Raw genomic sequence first — 18,150 nt, 5'->3', positions numbered from 1 at the left:
CCAGCCATAGCCTCTTCACTGCAACTCAAATGCTCTCAAATCATCCCACCTCAGGGCCTTTACACATGCTGTGCCTTCTGCCTGGAACACCCTTCTCCCAGGTCTTCCCAAGGCCACATCCTCCTCCTTCACGCCCCCACTCCAATGTCACCTCTGCAGTCCCAGTGCACTGACCTGCTGGTGAATGCTCATCCCCTCGCCGTGTGTCCAGCCACCTTGTTTCAATTCTTCTCAGCTCTGACCCCTTCCAGTACCTTCCTATGTGACTGTCCATGGGTTGGTTTCCTCCCTCTGAGGTGGGTCAGTCTCCCCCGACCTTTCCCGTGGGGCTGGGAGGAGAAGTCCAGGGTGAGCACACAGCACACGGTAAACGCACAAGAAATCCCTGAAGAAGGCAGGGAAGGAGGCGCCCAGAGGACAGCAGAGCTGGCGAGGCGAGGGTGGCTGCGGGCGGCAAGGGTGGATTTGGAAGGAGGCCCAGGAGGCTGAGGAGGCCGTGCAGCCAGGAGCTGTCCCCCCGGGCCTCCCTCCTGAGTCTGCTGTCCAGCTAGCAGTGAGAATCAGTCCTGGGGGATATGACCCAGGGCAATAGGGAGCCACGGAGGGTGTGTGAGCAGGAGCAGGATGAGGTCAGATCTGCCTGATAGAAACTCCTGCGGCCCCCACTGCGTCCATGCTCTTCTTACTGGGGTATATCTCCTACTGGAAAGGAAACCTTTACAGGTGGATGTGGACCCATCTGAGTTACAACTTGTAAATGACTTTTTAAAAAAGACAGACAGACCTCCAGATCTTCACAAAACATTTTATTCCCTGAGGACCCACTCCCCAGTCCTCACCTCGCCATCTGAGGTCCCCCCACCACCGCCCCAACGCCTGTGAAGCCCAGCCCCAGACACCGCCTGAACCCAGCAGGGCTGGGGCCACCAGTTCGCTTGGATCTCCCCAATCGGAAAGACGCGATGGGGGGGACAGTCCTGGGTCCCGAGAGCTGAGGGCCACCCAAGGCCTGACCGCCCACTTCTCCAGGCACTGGGGGAGTGTGTGTGCTGGCCTGGGGTGCGTGCAGAGCCTTCTGGCCCCGGGCTGTTGCCTGGATTCTTGGGGGCACAGGTGTGGGTGCCGGGCCCTGCCAGGGACCTGGAGCTGCCAGAGCTTGAAGCAGCCAGAGGCCCCGCTCCCGCCACTCCCGCCACTCGAGTGACACCACGAGCAGGGCGCACAGAGCCGCTCATGGCCTCTCTGGCCCTCCCACCATCTGAGAGTCCAAAGCCAGGGGAGGGGTCGAGGATGGAACCCCTCTTTCTCTGGCTGAAAAACGCTTCTCGCTCCAGCGGCATGCGGACCCAGGAGTTCCCAAGTGGCCTTGAACCATGGCCAGGACTCACCCTCCATTCAACCACTGCAGCTTCACTACCGTGGAGAGGCTGGCCATGGGTCAGACCAAGGTTGGAGCTGGGAGGGGGGGGCCTTGATTCAAATGGGACAGATGTAGCAATAGCAGCTGGAACCCTAGCAGAAGTGCTTCTGCCCTTGGCTGCAGGGAAAGAGATGGTCCCTCCAGCTGAGTCTAGGGAGGATGATGGGACTTGGTCTAAGCAGTACCAGGTGGGTTTTGAAGGATGTGTAGGAGTTCGCCAGCCAGACTATTCACTCGTCAAACCCTCCCTGGAACTCCCGTATGCCTGGCCCCCTCAGGAGGACAAAGGTCTCAGCCTCCTGGGAGGAAGATGCTCCTTCTTCCTAGGTGGGTGGAGGCAGGAGCCGAGAGGCTGGGGGCCCCGATGCTGCCTCAGAAGACCTGGGTCTGCTTGCCGCAGGTGAGGTTGGGCTGGCTCAGCGCCTCCCACATAAGCAGCATCTCGTAGGGCAAGAAGCGGTGCACGAGCAGCAGCTCCCGGTAGAAACAGGGGTCAAAGGAGGACATGCTTGCTGAGGGGGCCCCGACGCCGCTGGTGCGGATGCCACTGTGCGAGGCGGGCTCCAGGCCCTCCCGCCTCAGGCACATGCCCAGGAAGACGTCGTCGATGGGGAAGAGCTCCAGGCCTTGGGAGGCACGGTGCAGGGCGGCCGCAGTGAAGCGGGACAGCAGGAAGCCGCCGCCGCCGCAGTAGGGCGGGTAGTGATCGTCGGGCGTCACGATCTTCGGTACGTAGTACTTGCTCCAGGGGACCCGGATGGGGCCCACGTTGCGAATCAGTTGCCCCACGAAGAGGTGGCGGTCGGGGCTGTGGTCCTGCAGGTAGGACACCATGTTGTCCGTGTGCGCAAAGACGTCATCGTCCCCGTTGAGCATGAAGCTGGCGTTGGCGCACCGCGTCTGCTGCCACTGGAGGAAGAGAACCTGCAGGCGAGCGGAGCGGGCGTCACCTGGGGTCCCCGCCGGCCGCCCAGCGCAGCCGGCCCGGGCGAGGCCGCAGCCCCACACTGCCGGGGGCCTCAGCAGCCCGCTGGCCCTCTCTCCGCCTCAGTTCCCAGCCTCCCAGCCCTGCCTGCGGGAACGCTGCGGGTCGGCAGAGACCACGCGCTGTGCGGCACCGAGAAGCGCTGGAAAACGGTCACATCTGCAGGAAACAATTACTCGTGTGCCTGTGACCTAACGTCTACCCCGCCCCCAGACTCCGGGTCACAGGGTGGGGACTGTGTCTGTCTCCAGGGCCATCTCCACAGCCCCCAGGGTGGGGTCTCGGCCTCACAGGTGCCACTCTGGCTCCTCGAGCGCCCTTTACGGCATGCCTTTGTGCCCTGCGTTCTGAACTTGGGCGCCCGGCCCCGCGCGGCCTCAGCTCCAGGATGCGCCACAGTAACTCCCGCCCCTGCCAGGTGGCACTCGCCTTGAGTCCCTAAGGCGACCTTAGGAGGCAGGTGTGGTCTTCAACCCCGTTTACAGGGGAGAAAATGGAGGCTGTCCAGAGACAGTGCCTTGAGCAAGGTCACAAACAGAGAAGGGGGGACCAGGTCTTGAGTCCAGACCAGTCTGTGCCAGCGATGAGGGGGCCACCCGGGCTCCTTCCCCTCAGGCTCCACCCAGCTGCCCCACCCGACCAGAGGGGCTCTCGAGCCTCCAATCCTCCCACAGGGGCAGAGTCTCCCTACCTCCCACCACGTGTGCATCAAGAAGGCTGTTCCTGAGTACCTGCTGCACCGACCCAGGCCTCACAGGGAGACAAGCCGGATCAGACAGACAAGATGGGTCCTGTGCCTCCACCCTCTCCCAACTGCTGTGGTTGGCTGGGCCCAGCCACGCCAGCTCTGGGACCCTCACAGCAGCCCTCAGAGGCGGGGGTCCCATTCTTATCCCATTTCCCTGACGAGGAAATGGAGGCACAAAGGGGTGAACGATCAACAAGGGTGAACAGCAAGCAGGGAGCAGGGAAGGGAGCCTGGATTCGACCGCGGCTTGGGAGCTCAGGCCCCCCTGCCCAGCTCCCCGGCCCCAGGGGAAGAAGGCCGCAGACCCTGAGGACAGCGGAGGGGCCCGGTCCGCCCGGCTGGCCCACCTGCTTGAGCGTGAGGTTGAAGAAGGAGTCGTGGAAGTCCCACTGCAGGATGTCGCCGTGCGCGCGCGCCTCCAGGGCCAGCAGGCGGTCGACCTTGCGCGCCTCCCGCGGGTCGGCGGCGGTGCCGAGCAGGAAGAGGCGGCGCAGCGGCGCGCCCCGCACCCGGCGCTCGCGGGCCCACGTGCGGCGCAGCAGCTCGCGGCGCTCGTAGTTGGCGGGCGACGACTTGATGGCGAGCAGCAGGAACACGGGCTCCGCGCACTTGGCCGGCGCGTCCTGCAGCAGCGCGAAGTCGCGGCAGTGGCGGTACAGCAGGAAGTCGCGCACCTGCTGCGGCTGCCCCGCGAAGTCGGGCTGCGCGGCAGCCGAGGCGTTGGCGCGGCAGGGGGCGCGGGGGGCGCCGGGGGCGCGGGGCGCGGGGGGCGCGGGCGGGCCCGGGGTGGGCTGCGGGCTCCGGCAGGGCGGCGACGGCGCGCGCAGACTCCAGAGCACCAGGAGGCCGAAGGCGCCCAGGCCCGCGGCCAGGGCCACCTCGGTCCGCAGCCTCATCCTGGTCGCCGGGCTGGGGCGGACTGGGGACCCCGGGCGGCTCCTGCGGAGAGAACGCTCCCTGACGCCCCGGCTGGGCCGCCTGTCCCCCTCCTGGCGGTGGCCAGGCGCTGCTCGGGCGGGTGGAATGTCGGGATCCCCCGCCCCGCCTCAGCACCCCACGTTGGCTCTGACAGTCGCCCACAGGTGCCAACGTGACCCCCGACTCTGAGTGTGCTCAGAACCCGGCCCCGCATCCAAACTGGCCCTCCTCCCGACCCTGCCTCAGAGACGGCCCAGGAGCCTCCCTGAAGGAGGCAGGGAGCTCCCTTTTGATCAGCTGAGAGCTGCTGGGATTCCTCCTGCGTCCCTTTTCACCTGCACCTCCAGGAAACTCTGAGCTGGGATTCTGATGCAATCATCACCTATTCTTCTTGACTATTTTTACTGGTCCTGTGACCAGAGCACAGCACCTGGCGTCTCACAGACCTCTCAGGCCCAGCATGTCTCAAACAAAGCTATCTTCCTTGGCAAACTCCTATTCGTCCTTTAAAACCCATCTCAAATGATCCATTCTCTGAGAAGCCCTCTTTGGCTCCTCAGGAAGAGTCGTGGTTCCCTGTTTGGCACCTCTTGCCCTATCTCCCCTTCTGGCCTGGTCCTGATCCTACAGGGGTGTCTGAGTCTGACTTTGTCCTCCCAAGAAGACTGGAGGCACTGAGCTTGAGGGAGATGCATGAGGGAAGCAGGGAGTATTTGAATAAATAAATTTATGAATAAAAATAAACTCATTAAGTTTCTCTCTGGCAAACTCTTATTCATCCTTCAAAACCCCAGCTCTAACATCCCCTCCTCCTGGAAGCTTTCCTCCTCTATATCTAGGCAGAACCCTTAGTCTCTGTCCAGATCCCTTTCTCAGGCTTCCCTGGACTCCTTCAACGTCCGTTTATCTGGAAAGGTGGCATCTGTGCTGTTTTCCAGCCCTGAACTTGAGGATCTATTTTTGAGTGCAGAATGAAAGTGCTGGATTAGACTCAAGGCAGGACTTACTCATTCGGCACACACTTACTGGCTCACCCTATAGAGCTGCAGACTCTGGAGCCCAACTCCTGGGTTTAAGTCCCAATTCCACCCCTTCCTGGCTGTGTGCCCTCCAGACCCTGGGCCTCCGCTTCCTGAGCTATAAAGGAAAGGGGCATCTGAGCATTCTTCCCCTCACAGGGCTGTGCAGGCAGGCAGGGAGCTCCCAGCACCTGGCGCCTGGTGGGCACTCAAGGAGTGTTAGTTGAATGAATATGTGGACCTCTGCACTTACCTCAGGCCCCCGCGGGGTGACTGTGCTGGTCTGGGGTCTCCCTGGTCTCCACAACGGCACCTGGAACAGTGTGTGGCAGTCAGTGTGTTTTGTAGGCCCCTCCAGCCACGAGTGACCCCACCCAGCTGCTGCCCGGGAACGAGGAAGAGAGTGGCTTCCCATGTCCACCTAGAGCCAGCACAGGGCCCCGTTCCGAGGTCCAGGAGGCCCTCTCTGCAACATGCCTGTCCCTGTCTCTGCACACCACCTGGCCAAGGCCTCTCCAGCCAGATGTCTCCCTTAAAGAGGGCTTGGATCCCACCCCACACGTTCCACTGTGTGACCTTGGGAAAGAAGCTCAACCTCTCTGAGTCTCAATCTAAAGTGGAGGCAATAACCCTAAGAGTGTTGTTGTGGGGATTTTAACCTCGATCACGCTGGGCACAGTCCTGCCTCAGGACCTTTGCATGGTCGGTTTCCTCTGCCTGAGTCCCCACATTTCCATGCAGCTCCCTCCCTCGCTCCCTCCTGTTCTTGCTCAGATGTCCATTCTCAGGGAGGCCGCCTCGGGACACACCATCTCGTTGGCAGCTGGGACTCCCACCGTGTTCTATTTTTCCTTCCTTCCACAGCATTTTTCACTTCCTCAAGTACACGATGGAACTTTTAAAAGTGTTGTTTCTCACCCTCCACCCACCAGAGCGCGAGCCCCAGGTGGCCAGTGTCGTTCCCCATTTTTTCTGGCCTGGCACTACGCTGGGTGCACAGCAGGCTGCGCAATGCATGCGTGTTGAGTGAACGATGAGTGAATGACTGCGGGGTTGCCACAGTGTCTGAAAACACTTTGACTTGGAATGAATTCATACATCCACTCACTGAAGCCAGGATTGACCATGCTTCTCCTGTGCGCCAGGCATCTCCTGGGAGCTGGGGACGCAGGGTGAACGGCACAGGGTGCCAAACATCCCTGCCAATGTGGAACCCACACTCTCAAAGGGGAACAAACGTTAAACAGAAACCTCAAGAAATGATGCAAGGTGATGAAAGCCATGGGAGGAAGGGGGTCTGGATGGGATGTGAGTGGCATGGAGGAGCCGGCATGGAGGAGGTCGAGGGGAAATGTTGCAGGGGCGGGAAAAGCAGGTGCAAAGGCCCTGAGGTGGGAATGAACCGGCAGAACCTGAGCAACTGCGGGACCTGCCTGTGGCCACAGAGCCTGAGGCATCCCCAGCCTGGGGTTCAGGAGGGCAGGTCAGGGAGACAGAAAGGCCAGTCGTCTCAGGATGAGACTGTGAACTGACAAATATGATGCGGGGAGGACCTGACTCCTAGAAGGACACCCTCCTGAGCTGCAGAGAGGCTGAACCCAGGGTGAGCGGCGAGAAAGGGGCGCTCCCGGCAGGCCAGGCAGATCCGGAGCCCTGAGGATGCATGAAGGCTCTGAGCTGCCATGGACAGAGCAAGTCCTCACAAAGACGGTGCGACCAGAGGGGCCGCCGCCTCTCCTGCAGCGCCTGGGGACCCAGCGGGGCCAGAGCACTGTCATCCTGCCACACCCAGAGGGCCCTCCACCCCCGCCCGGGTGCAGTGTGGCGCCAGCAGGGCTTTCACGTGTGCCCCCGCCCCAGGGGACGCCCCGAGTCTGCAGAGATTTCTGGTGTCAGATGCCGGAGGGGTGGACACTCGGGGCCGCTAACAGCACTGCGTGGGGGAGGCCACAGAGGAATATGCTGCGGGCCACCGGAGGGGCCACCTCAGAAGACAACAAGCCTGTGTCAACAGCATCAAGGTGGAGAATCCCGCTCTAAACCGCAGACCCTGGACGGGGGACTGGAAGGGGCTGGGAGAGGAGAGTCGGGCGAGGACGGCGCCTCCATCTGGGTATGGGCGTCAGCATCGGCCCCCCGAAAACGTGTCTCTTACTGCCTAAGAGTCTCAGGCAGAAGGCCTGCTCTGGAAGGTGCTCGCCGGGGGTGCCCACGGTGACAGCTGCACCCAAGCTGTCTCTCAGCACACAGTCTATGCCCCACCGACCCGACGGGCGGCCAGCGAACGTTTGTTGGCCAAACCTTGGCGTTTCCGTCTCCCCCTGCATTGCCTCCCCGCTTCCTCCTTTGTCCTCAGCTGGAGATGGGATCTAAGGCGGCGGTGTCAGCATTTTGGTGAGTTACTCAGTTTTCCTGGGTCTCCCCCACGTATACGTTGTTCAGCTGTGACCTTCTCCTGGTAACCTGTCTCCCGTCAATTTAGTTCTTGGACCAATCAGGACTCAGAGGGCAGGGGGTCGTCCCCCTCCCTGCACAGGGTCATGCAAACTCATCACACGGCGTATTGATGAGATTTATTATTTATATATTTATTATACATTTATTAAATGGAAAATTAAACCCAAATGGCCAAGGGTCCGTTCTCCGGGAATGTGTTTTGTAAGTTCCAAACAAGGGCTCCAACGCTAAGGAAGATACTTCAGCAAATAGGAGTGTTTACAGCTCAGCCAAACCCGGGCCGTAGGGGGAGGGAGGGCATGAGGAGAGGCGGCTAACCACTAACCGACTACAGGCTCACAGGCCTGGGATCAGGGTGTCAGGACAAAATACAGCCTCTGGGGGTGGCCATTTGGTTTTAATCAATTCCATTCATCCCTATTCTTTTCCTTGTTTTCCTTTCTTGTTTATTTGCAAGAACCCTTTGCATATGAAACACCCTTTGTCTTCTGCCTGCATTCCCAGCTTCTCCTCCGGTCTGTAGTCTCTCTAAAGGGAGGGGCCCCACGGCTCCTTCACCCTCCCAGCCCCTCCCAGCCGCAGGCGGCCCCTGCCTGGGGTCTGGGCTGGAGCTGGGTGTGGGCCGGAGGCTAGCTTCCCCTCCTCCTCTAGCCCTCTATCAAGGCCTCCAAGATCTCCTTCCCTTTTCCATCCACCAAGGCCCGGCTGACTCGTGACCCCTTAAAACCTCAAGCAGGAAATGTTGCCATCCTCACAATGTCCCACATCCGCTGATTGTCATGAGAAAGAACCCCAGGCTCCCCATTAGCAAGCCCGAGGGGGCCCGAGGACTCAGTGGCCCAACAGAGCTTGCTGGGCGCCCCTGTGGACTCTGCCACGGGGAGTCGCCAACCTGTCCTTACGGGTCCCGCTGTCCGAAGGGCTGGCCCCACACTTGCGTGGGAGACGCTGGGCTCGGGCTCGGCCTTGCCAAGGAGGGCACACCTCTCGCTGTCTTGGACCTTCTCCAGGTGACAGAGGAGCAACTCTAGGCTTTTGCTGCAGGGGCTGGGGGGCCCCAAACCGATTTCCTGACCCCACCTGAGATCCTGCTGGACACCTCCCAGTCTCATCATAAATGGGATGACTGGGCTTTGTGAAGCCCAGAGAGCTGGTCACTCTAAAACCCCTGGGGTCTGAATAAGTCTGGGGGAATCACCACTCCCATCTTCTAGATGGGGAAGCTGAGCTCAGGGAGGTGGGCAAGAGAGAGGCAGCCATCCGTGGGATGAGGGCTGAGCTGGAAGAAGGAACCACGATATTGAAGCTGAGGCTTTGACACATGCATAAGAGTTTACCAAGGGGAGTTCAGATGGAAGAAAGAGCACATGCAAAAGCATGGAAGGGAAGGAAAACAAGACCTATGAGAGGAGTCGCACGTGGTTTATTTTGCTGAAAAGGACTGTGGAGAGGGGCTGATTTCTGAGGCTAGAGGGTGGGGCCAAACCCTGTAAAGACTGAGCACCAGGCTGAGGGGTGTGCTGTGCCCTGGGGGCCGGGGGCTACTCAGGGGCAGAGCGGTCAGACTCCTCATCCAGTGGCGCCCTTTGCCCTGAGTTGAACGGGCGAGGTGCTCCCTCTTCCAAGTCTGTCTCCTTTCAGGTCCCCCAAGGACTGAGAACCCCACACGCCCACACACAACGGGGTCACCTGTGTCAAAGCCTTGGCACACCGGCTGTGCGGTGACACTCGGTGGCCTTGACTCATCGTCCTGGCTCCTTCGGGGCCCCAAGAGCCCCCGCTGGCAGATGGGGGGTACTGAGGCTCAGCGAAAGCAGGATTGGAACCCAGGACTCTGATGGGCGGGCTCCGCCCACCCCATACTCCCGACCGTGTGGAGTCACTGGGAGCCCTCCCGTCCAGACCCTGAGCCTTCCAGAACCTGTCACAAGGAACTTCACCAAACATCTGGCGGAAGCTGGAGACCCGGGGCCCAGGTGGCCAGCATCCCACTGCCGGGCCACCCCCAATGCAGGCGGGCAAGGGGGTCCAGGCTGTGCTGAGTCCAATCCTTTCACCTGTTGCACTGACCCGGGGGCCATAGAGTGTTTACTGAGCACCTGCTGTATGGAGGGCGCTGGGGATGCAGCCACAACCACTCCAGCCCCTCTCTGACCATATTAACACATGAAGAAGTGATTTGTTTAATGACAACTGAGACAAATGCTGTTTTAGAAAGAAGTGTCCATGGGGGGACCCAACCAGCCTGGGGACATCCTAAAGGATGATGGGAAATCACCTGGGCAGAGCCAGGGGGCGAACGGCCTTCTCAGCAGAGGGCACAGCAAGTGCAAAGGGCCTGAGGTAGACACAAGTGGAGGGAGCTGAAGGCAGAGAGAGGAGGCCAGCGTGGCTGGAGCAGAGGGAGAGGAGAGGGATGATGGCAGGGTGGGCAGACATGCCGGGGGAGTGGGAGGACATGGGGCAAACCATGGAGACCCTCTAACATTGCAGTGAGGAGCAATGGGGAGCCATGGAGGGTGTGTGAGCAGGGGAGGGACAAATTGACTTAGACTTTTAAGAGCTCCTCTGTGGCCACTGAGGGAGGAGGGCCAATCAGGGAGGAGGAAAGGCCAGGCAGCAACCAGGTGGAAGAATCTGGGGTGCGGACAAGGGCCGCCCAGGAGAGTGCAGTGAGTGAGTTCAGAAGAATATGGTAGAGGGAGTTGTTGATGGTTAGAGCCCGGATGTGGCGGATGGAAAAGGAAGGACTGAGGGAACAGAATGTGAGAAGCCCCTGAGCCTTTCCCATGGGGACGTTCTGGGGCAGCAGGTCACCCAGTTGGAGACTGGGTGGCAGCCTTTGTTTACCATGGTGTGTAAGCCAGGGAGGCCGACCTGCATGGGGCGGACCAGCACATCTGCCCAGCGCTCTGGGGGGGGAGGGGGCGGCAGCGCCTCTTCTGTGCTCCTCCCCTCAGACAGGACATCGCACCTCAGATGGGACATCTCACCTCGGTGGAGAGTCAGAGCAACGACCGGGCAAGCGACTCCCGGGACCCTCCCTAGCGCCTGCACAGGTCCTGCCCGGGGCTGTTTGCCTTCCGCTCACAGTCGTCACCAGCGCCCACCTCCTCCAGCGCACAAGGAAGTCACTTGTTTCCATTGGCAGAGACCCAACAGCCTCCTCCCGGCATGGCCGCCGGGTGTGGCTCCCAAAGCCCTGGCCACCCCAGCCATCCCAGTGCTGTGAACCCCAGCTCGGCCCTGTCCCCCACCCCAGGACTCCTCTTCCTCCCTGATCCCCACGCACAGCCCAAGGTCCCCTCCTGAGGGAGACCCCGGCTCTGCTTTCCTCCGCAGCTCCCAACGTGCTGGGCCCCAGAGGCGGGCTGGGTGTCCTGTCCCCGACAGCTGTGGCCCCACGTGACACTCACAGGTGTCTGCTGCATGAGGGAAACACTAACGATGACCCACATATCGGCCATTCCTCGTGCCTCCCTTCAGCCCAGCCCCACCAGAGGCGGCAGCCCCCAGGCCCCTTGGAGGATGTGGCTGCTCGGCCAGCAAGCACCTGGGGGAGCCTGGGGGGCACCAAGGGGCAGTGAGCCAGCAGCTCCCCACGTGCTGAAGAGCCGCACGCCCATGGCACCGGGACACTCGAGCAGCAGAGCAGCGCTGCCAGCGAGCAGCCGGCGTCACTGAGGCTCTGAATATTAATGAGCCGCTAAACATGTGGCCGCCTAGTATCCACAGCGTGACAGTTGTGAGGTGACAATCAATGGCTGCAGCACATTCGCGAGGCATGAATGAATATTATCACAACAAATATGAACAAGCTACTAAATAGTCCCAAGGCACTGAGACAGGTCCCTGGATATTCACGATTCGTCGCATATACGTGGGCCTAAATATTAGTGACCTTTGACTTTTAATGAGGCACAAGATGTACAGAAAGGCTGACCGCTCAGCAGAATTAACTTGGGGCCCCCATTGGTGACAGAATTCTGGCACCACATCCTCTGCCTACACCCTCAGGTGACAGCCAAGGCCTGGCAAGACCCCAGGCACACGTGGCTGCAGGTACCGTCCTCCTCACCCTGTTCTTGTCACCGTCCCGGGGGAGACCAGCAAGGCAGAGAGGCTGAGACACAGCGGGGCTCAGGATGTCAGGCAGCCCGGGCGATCTCAGGGCCTCTCAGGGCCCGGCCCCGCCCCCACCCCGCTCTATTTCAAGACTTGCGGGCCTGCCTGCCCCTGACCTGGAGGCCCCCTCACATCAACGCTCCCACTTCCCAGATGAGGAAACTGAGGCCCAGAGACAGTGAGTCCTGGAGCCCTCCCCAGGCCTCCTCCATCCCCAGCTCCGGGAACCGCAGGCCTGGGCGCCCGACGCTGGGTCTATTTCCAAATCAGGGCCTGGCCCCGGCCTCAGCATCCGCGTCCGCAAAGCTGGATGGCGGCAGGGGCTGAACATGAGCATCACTGCGGCCTCATGGCTCCGGCACGCCCCTCAACCCTCGGCTGGGATCGAATGGGGGCTTGGAACATGCTGGGGCTGCCATAAGGCAGGGTGAGAGGTGGGGGTGACAGCAGAAAGCACACCCATTTGTGTGCATAACGACCTGGGTCCTGAGAATGGCTGGGCCGGCAGTGGTCTTATCACCAAGTTACACATTTACGCAGCGCCGACAACGATGATAGTCAAAGCATCAGCAGCTGCTACCGTTATTGGCTGCACACTTGTGGCTGTTCCGAGCGAGGGCCGAGCACCCAGTGGGTGCCATGCCCTGGCCTAGGCTCTGGGCACACAACCAAGGTGACAGAGAGAAACTCCCCTGCCCGTGGAGCCGACACACTAATGGGGGACAGAGAGACAGGGAAGCAGACAATTTTGGGGGAAAGAGCGAGGTCTGGCATAGGAGTCAGGGGCGCCTGCACGAGAGGGTGTGAGCCCCTGCGACTCTCACTGAGCCACCTGGGGGGGCCCTAGGTTCCAGTTCTCACATGGGCGAGCTGCGCACAGAGAGGGCATCCACCTACCAGAGGTCACACAGCCAAGCAAGGCTGAGGAGGGTTGGTGGGATTTCAAGCCTGACCTGCTGGACCGCTCCGGTTTATACCAGCTTGGGCTCCCAAGATTGAGAAGCTAGTCTCTTTACAGGAAGTGTAAGTTGCTTGTAAATAGAAAAAAAAGAAGAAAAAGCCCCATAAAGATAATCCTCAGAAAGGTTCGTGAGGGCCAGACCCTGCTTAGTGCGCCATATGCGAGAGGACTTTAGGCAAACTTCCACCCAGTATTCACCTAGGTGAGGCTGGGTGTGGACAGCGGGTGGGACGCGGCCAGTGGCGCTACCCTTTAGACCTTCCTATCCTCTGCATCCAGGTCCCAGGGCGATCACGATGACTCACGATGAGCCAGCAAAACTGCCACAAAAACTGCCCATCCAGGAAGGATCTGAGGCTGCACACAGGTAGCTGGTGACACGCCAGCCCTGCCCCAGCCAAGTGTCAAAGGACATATCTGGCCTCCTTTCCTAGATGGGGAAACTGAGGCTAGGGCAGGCAGACCGTACGTTCCATTCGACCTCCCGCTCCTCCCGTGATCCAGGGCGCATGGGGGAACTGAGGCCTCCCCGAGGGCCCCCACCCCTTCCAGCTGGTCAGGGCCGTCCTCCAGCCCCTGGACTGAGAGCCCTGCAGTCTTCACGACATCATTTCTCTCACACAAAGGAGTGTGTCACGAATGAGAACACGAGCTGCACAGTGGGCATGAGTGTTAACCTGCCAGGTCCTGCCTGCGGCCTTTCCATCATCTGCTGTTAACACTCCACACCTGCACTTTTATAGATAGGGAAACTGAGGCATAGATAGAGCAAGGAACTCATTCAAGGAAGGTCAAGTGGGAGCCTCGTCCCTGCCTTTAACTACCACCTGGTGGGGCTTCCTTTCGTCTACTATGTTGGTAGTGAGATCCCCATCATGGGGGGGCAATCAAGCTGGGCCAGACTTCCATCAGGAGAAGGGCCCACAATGAGCATTCTCCTTGGCTCACAGGGGATGGGGGCAGGCGCTGTCCTACTCTGGGCCTAGAGCCCTGTGGCAGGAAGAGCAGTTGGGCTGGTGACACCTTACCTCCCCCTCCTGGGCTGAGTCCCTGGGCCAAGCCGGCTTGTCTGGATTCCCAGAGCTCTGGCCTGGAGCAGAGACGCTCCAAGGTGTCTTCTTGGTTCCCCCACACCCAGAGTACCGGGCAGGAATCACTGCAGCCTGGGGAGAAGGGAGGGGGCACATGGGGAAGGAACATGAGCTGCTCCCCCAGGCCAGCGGCCCCCCTGCCTGGTGCAGGGGCCACACCTCTTCCTTGGACTCCTCAGCCCCATCTGGTGTGGCAGCAGCCTTGGGAAATGACAGGGCGTGAGAGGAATCGGTTGCCACAGGGCTGGCCCCAAATCTGGCCAGCTCCCCCTGGGCCCTGAATCCCAGATCTGGACTACAGGACATGTGGGGCGGGGCTCAGTTTCCACATCTGAAAAGTGGCCACGAAAAACTTCTGAACCGGAGAGAAAGCTGGTCAGGAGCCTGGAAAAGTGGCTGACGACAGAATTGTGATGGCGATGATTACTATTATTGATACAGTTGTGGTGACACTGCCGTCCCCTGGGAGCCCCCGGAGAGGCGGCAGCGGTTCTCAGCTCCCTCACCTTCACCACAGTCCTGCACCCCGAGCCCCGCTTGACATACAGAGAAACTGAGGCTCAGAGATCTAACGGCCCTCGCTCAAGATCCCCCAGTGGCCAGAAGCCCCCCAGCATAACAGCTTCCACTGGACGAACACCTCAGGCTGCCTCACAGAAGCCGGGTGTTGTCCTACCTCAGGGAGGGGAAACTGAGGTGCTCAGAGACCAGGAGCGACCTGCCCGAGCCACACAGCCGGCGCTAGACCTGCACGGGGAGGGGGGTCAGGAGCTGGGTCCTTAGGCGCACACATGGCCCAGCGCCTGGCAGGGCTGCCGGCAACAGGGCGAGGTGCGAGTCAGCTGTGGTTCCCGCTAAGAAACAATAATAAACCCAACCTGGGAAGCCGTGTGCTGCTCCTGCCCAGACCCTTCCAATCAGTCGGCTAATAATCTCAACAATAACGACAACAGTAATAGTAATGGCCAGCGCGGCCAGAGCACCTCAATTCCCCGGTGCCGGTCCCGCCGTTTCCTGGGAGGACAGCGGGGACCCCGGGCCTCGCCCCGTTGCGCCGGGACAGAGCCGGGGTCAGGGAGGCCAGAGCCGGGGCCGCCTCGGTCACCGCCCGCCCTCCAGGCGAGGGGAGGGGGGCTTCCTTGTTTCCTTCCCCGCCAGGCCGCCCCGGCCGGCCTCGGACACGCTGGCTACTACCATCACCGATGGGTGGGGGCAGCGCGGTGAGCGAGACCCGGGCGCCAGGATCCCCGGCATCTCCTGGGTAAACGCGGCGGAGACCGACCCCAGGGACCTGCCGGGCCTTCCCTAGAGCCCCGACTCCCCCCGACTACCGGGCCGCCGGGTCCCCAGGGGCCCCCGACACTCACCCGCAGACAACTGTCCGGCCTCCGAGCCCAGTCTGCGCTCCCCAGCCCGGCCCCGGGCGGCTTCACCTGCGCGCCCGCCCCGCCCCGGCCCCGCCTCTTTCCCCTCCCGCCCGCGCCCCCCGCCGCCGGCCCCGGCTCCCGAGCCCTCCCGCCCGGAGGTTCGGCCCCGCGCGGCGCCGGGCCAGCGTGTGTTCCACCGAGAAATGACGAGGGGGCAGAGGGCAGATTGAACCCAGCGGCTCTTCGGGTCTCTGCAGGGCGTTCGAAGATTCCAGAACCCGAAAACGTGTCCTGAGCCCACAGCCGGCGGAGGCCGCGGGCTGGCATCCGGAAAGGCTCTGGAGTTGCAAGGCAGATTTGAAGACTCTTGGAGTTGGTGAAGATTCGAACCCTGCCCTGTGCTGCGTCTGACTTTAGAAATTTCCAGCCTTGACGCGTTGGGGTCGGCAGCTCCGGGGTGGGGGCGATCCAGTCCACAGGGGTGAGCCAGGCAGTGGCTCGAGCCACCCCACTTCCTCCTCCATCCCTATTTCTTCCCGAGGAAGAAAAAGAGGCGGGTCCTGCTGTGCCTCAGTGTCCTCATCTGTCAAATGGAGGCACTCAGTCCCGGCTCCTCTCGCTGGGAGAGGTCTGGGGAGCAAGGTCAGCGCGGAGCCAGGCTCTGCCCCGCCCGTGTGGAGGGCGACTGCATCGGATGGGGGCGCATCGATGGGGGCACTTGAGGCCGCGGTGGCCCCCGCGCACGCACCCACCTGCCGCCATAAACGCTCCGACTTTGGAGCGTGTTGAAGCCGCCTCCCCCCTGCGAGGGCCAGCGCCCCGGCTGATGTTCAAGACCCTCAAGTCCCCGTGGGGCCTGCGGGTTCCCTGAGTTCACGGGCCGCCGGCAGGGCCGGAATCAGGCCGGCTCTACCGGATGGGGCCCGCCCATCCTCACGCCCGCCAGGGCCCCTTCCTGAGTCGTCGCCCCGGAAACTGTAAACTTGCACACGAATCCGGATCTCTGGGTGCTAGAAGGGGCCTGCCCGGTGGAGTGAGTGAGCTCAGGGCACGCCCAGCCTGCTGCTGGGAAACTGAGGCCTGCTGGCTCAACAGTCGGAGGCGCAGAGGCCCCGGGGTGGCTCCAAAAGCTTCCAGGGTGGATTCTGGTGCCTGCCGGGTTCACATCCACGCTAGAATCATCGCTTGACCCAGCACTTCCACTCCGGGGTATCTCCCCGGAGGACTCGGACACGGGCGTTCACAGCAGCACTGCTCACAGCCGCCGAAAGAGGAAACAGGCCAAGCGTCCATCAGCGGATGATGCCTGGACAGAATGCACTCCAGCCACACAAGGGCCCAGAGCTCAGCCACAGACAGGACTGAAGCCCTGAGACATGCTCCAGCAAGGAGGGACCACGGAAACCTCTCGCTGAGTGAGAGAAGCTGACACACGAGCCACACAGCGTGCAATCCCATTTATGTGAAAAGTCCAGAACAGGCAGATCCACAGAGACGGAAGGCAGATCGATGGGTGCCGGGGGGCTGGGGGAGGGGGATGGGGAGGGACTGCTCAGGGGTCTCCTTTTGGGGTGATGGAATGTTCTGGAACTAGATAGAGATGATGGTTGCTCAACATTGTGAATGCACTAAATGCTACTGAATTGTGCACTTTACATGGTTAATTTTTTGTAATGTTAATTTCACCTCGATTAAAAAAAATTCCTGACCTGGTCACTCACCAACTGGGGGTGGCCTCTGGCAGGTGATCTAATGGCTTTGTGCCCCACACTGAGATTTTGGGGCCTCCCCGATGCAGGAGACCATGGTATCGTAAACCGCCTTATGACAGCCCCCTGACCGTTACACGGGTGCCCCCGGACTCACCCTCCGCAGGTTGGCACACGTCGCAGCAGCTTGGGAAGCCAAGGCCCTGGGGTCGGGAGGCCCCGCCCAGGATGTGCCTCTGTGGTTAGACGTTGCCCAGCCTCACTTGTGACAAGAAAATAGCCCACTAGAGGTTCCATTTCCCTGCCACTGATCAGGAGGATGAGAACCCATGCCAGACGACACCGCAGCCCAGGGTGGCAGCAACACACCCTGACCCGCAGGGAGTGGCCACAGCATGGAGATGGCACTCGAGCCACTCAGCCACGTGGGACCGGCAAAGGGGCAGTCCGGGAAGGACCAAAGCCACTGAGCGTGCACGCATGCACACGTGTGTGCAAAGACTTAGGATGGAGGGGACCCTCCCTCAGGATCGGATGTTTGATTTAGGCTCCTTGACGGGGTCCTCGAGCTCAGGGCCACATGGGGCTATGGGCTGTGAACTTGCAGCGGCCTGCTGCTGGCCTCCGCCGCTGACCCCCGCCCGAGGCAGGCGGTGCGTGTGCTGGGGCTGTCACTGCCTGAAGGCCCCGTTGGATGCCACCCCTCATGCACAGAGCTGAGGAGGCTCCCAGACCTCTCCCAGCTGGAGGACCCCCACTTCCCAGACAGGAAACAGAGGCCCAGCAGACCCCTTCGCCAGACAGGGCAGGAGGGTCAGAGAGGCCAGGTTGAATCCTGCTGCTGCCGCTGAGCTCCATCTGGCCCGGCTTGCTCCCTGGGATCTGCACGGCCTCAGGGTCAGGGCCCCAGGGTCCCCACATGTCCACCAGGACCCAGCACTGTGCCCCGAGCTCAGCCCTGCTCCTCACCACAGTATGCTGGTCACCCCACCTGTCCTGGGCCCCACTCAGGCCATCCCTTGCCCACCTGCATTGGGGCCCACGCTCCACCCTGGGTCCCCAACACCATAAACATGCCAGCACTGCAGGGGAGTCTCCTCTGTACCAGGTTCTCTTCAAGGGTGTGACCCACGCAGCCACCGGGTGAGTGGGTTACAGATGAGGAAACTGAGGCCCGGAAGCTCAAGTTGCTTGCTCAAAGTCACACAGCCACAGGGGCCAAGCAGGTTCTAACCCAGGCCTTTTGGCTTCACACCTTCATGGCTTCCGAGAGCTTTGTTGTGCTCACAGCCGTGTCTCTAATTGCCTGGCACACAGCAGGTGCTCAGTCAACACCTGTGGCTTGACTAA

General features: G+C 61.2%; 1 protein-coding gene across 7 annotated transcripts; it reads right to left on the bottom strand.

Annotated features, from left to right (window-relative positions):
- Positions 1 to 791: 791 nt before the first annotated feature.
- Positions 792 to 17,112, bottom strand: B3GNT3 (UDP-GlcNAc:betaGal beta-1,3-N-acetylglucosaminyltransferase 3). Of its 7 annotated transcripts, none has more exons than XM_070519427.1 (5): positions 15,092 to 16,854; positions 10,541 to 13,796; positions 5,344 to 5,403; positions 3,501 to 4,092; positions 792 to 2,344 (listed from the first exon to the last, which is right to left on the bottom strand). In XM_070519427.1, the coding sequence occupies exons 2-5, from the start codon at positions 10,690 to 10,692 to the stop codon at positions 1,793 to 1,795; spliced, it is 1,356 nt and encodes a 451-aa protein (XP_070375528.1). In that variant the 5' UTR covers positions 10,693 to 13,796; positions 15,092 to 16,854; the 3' UTR covers positions 792 to 1,792. The 7 variants fall into 7 exon arrangements, with proteins under 7 accessions (XP_070375528.1, XP_070375530.1, XP_070375532.1 ...); XM_070519429.1 differs by having other exon boundaries at positions 15,844 to 16,854; XM_070519431.1 differs by having other exon boundaries at positions 13,662 to 13,796; positions 15,092 to 16,845.
- Positions 17,113 to 18,150: the final 1,038 nt, after the last annotated feature.

Source organism: Equus asinus, chromosome 10 (genome assembly GCF_041296235.1).
Source record: "Equus asinus isolate D_3611 breed Donkey chromosome 10, EquAss-T2T_v2, whole genome shotgun sequence".
In the NCBI taxonomy this organism is placed as follows: domain Eukaryota; kingdom Metazoa; phylum Chordata; class Mammalia; order Perissodactyla; family Equidae; genus Equus; species Equus asinus.
Note: the sequence above shows the minus strand (reverse complement) of the source record. Positions and strands in the feature narration are given on the sequence as shown.

Coding starts and splice junctions, on each gene's coding strand:
- B3GNT3 (XM_070519427.1), bottom strand. CDS start 10,692: ATGGAAACAAGTGACTTCCTTGTGCGCTGGAGGAGGTGGGCGCTGGTG. Junction 4,093..5,343: donor TCACCCCGCGGGGGCCTGAG/GTAAGTGCAGAG, acceptor TTCTCTCCGCAG/GAGCCGCCCGGGGTCCCCAG. Junction 2,345..3,500: donor TCAACCTCACGCTCAAGCAG/GTGGGCCAGCCG, acceptor GCTCGCCTGCAG/GTTCTCTTCCTCCAGTGGCA.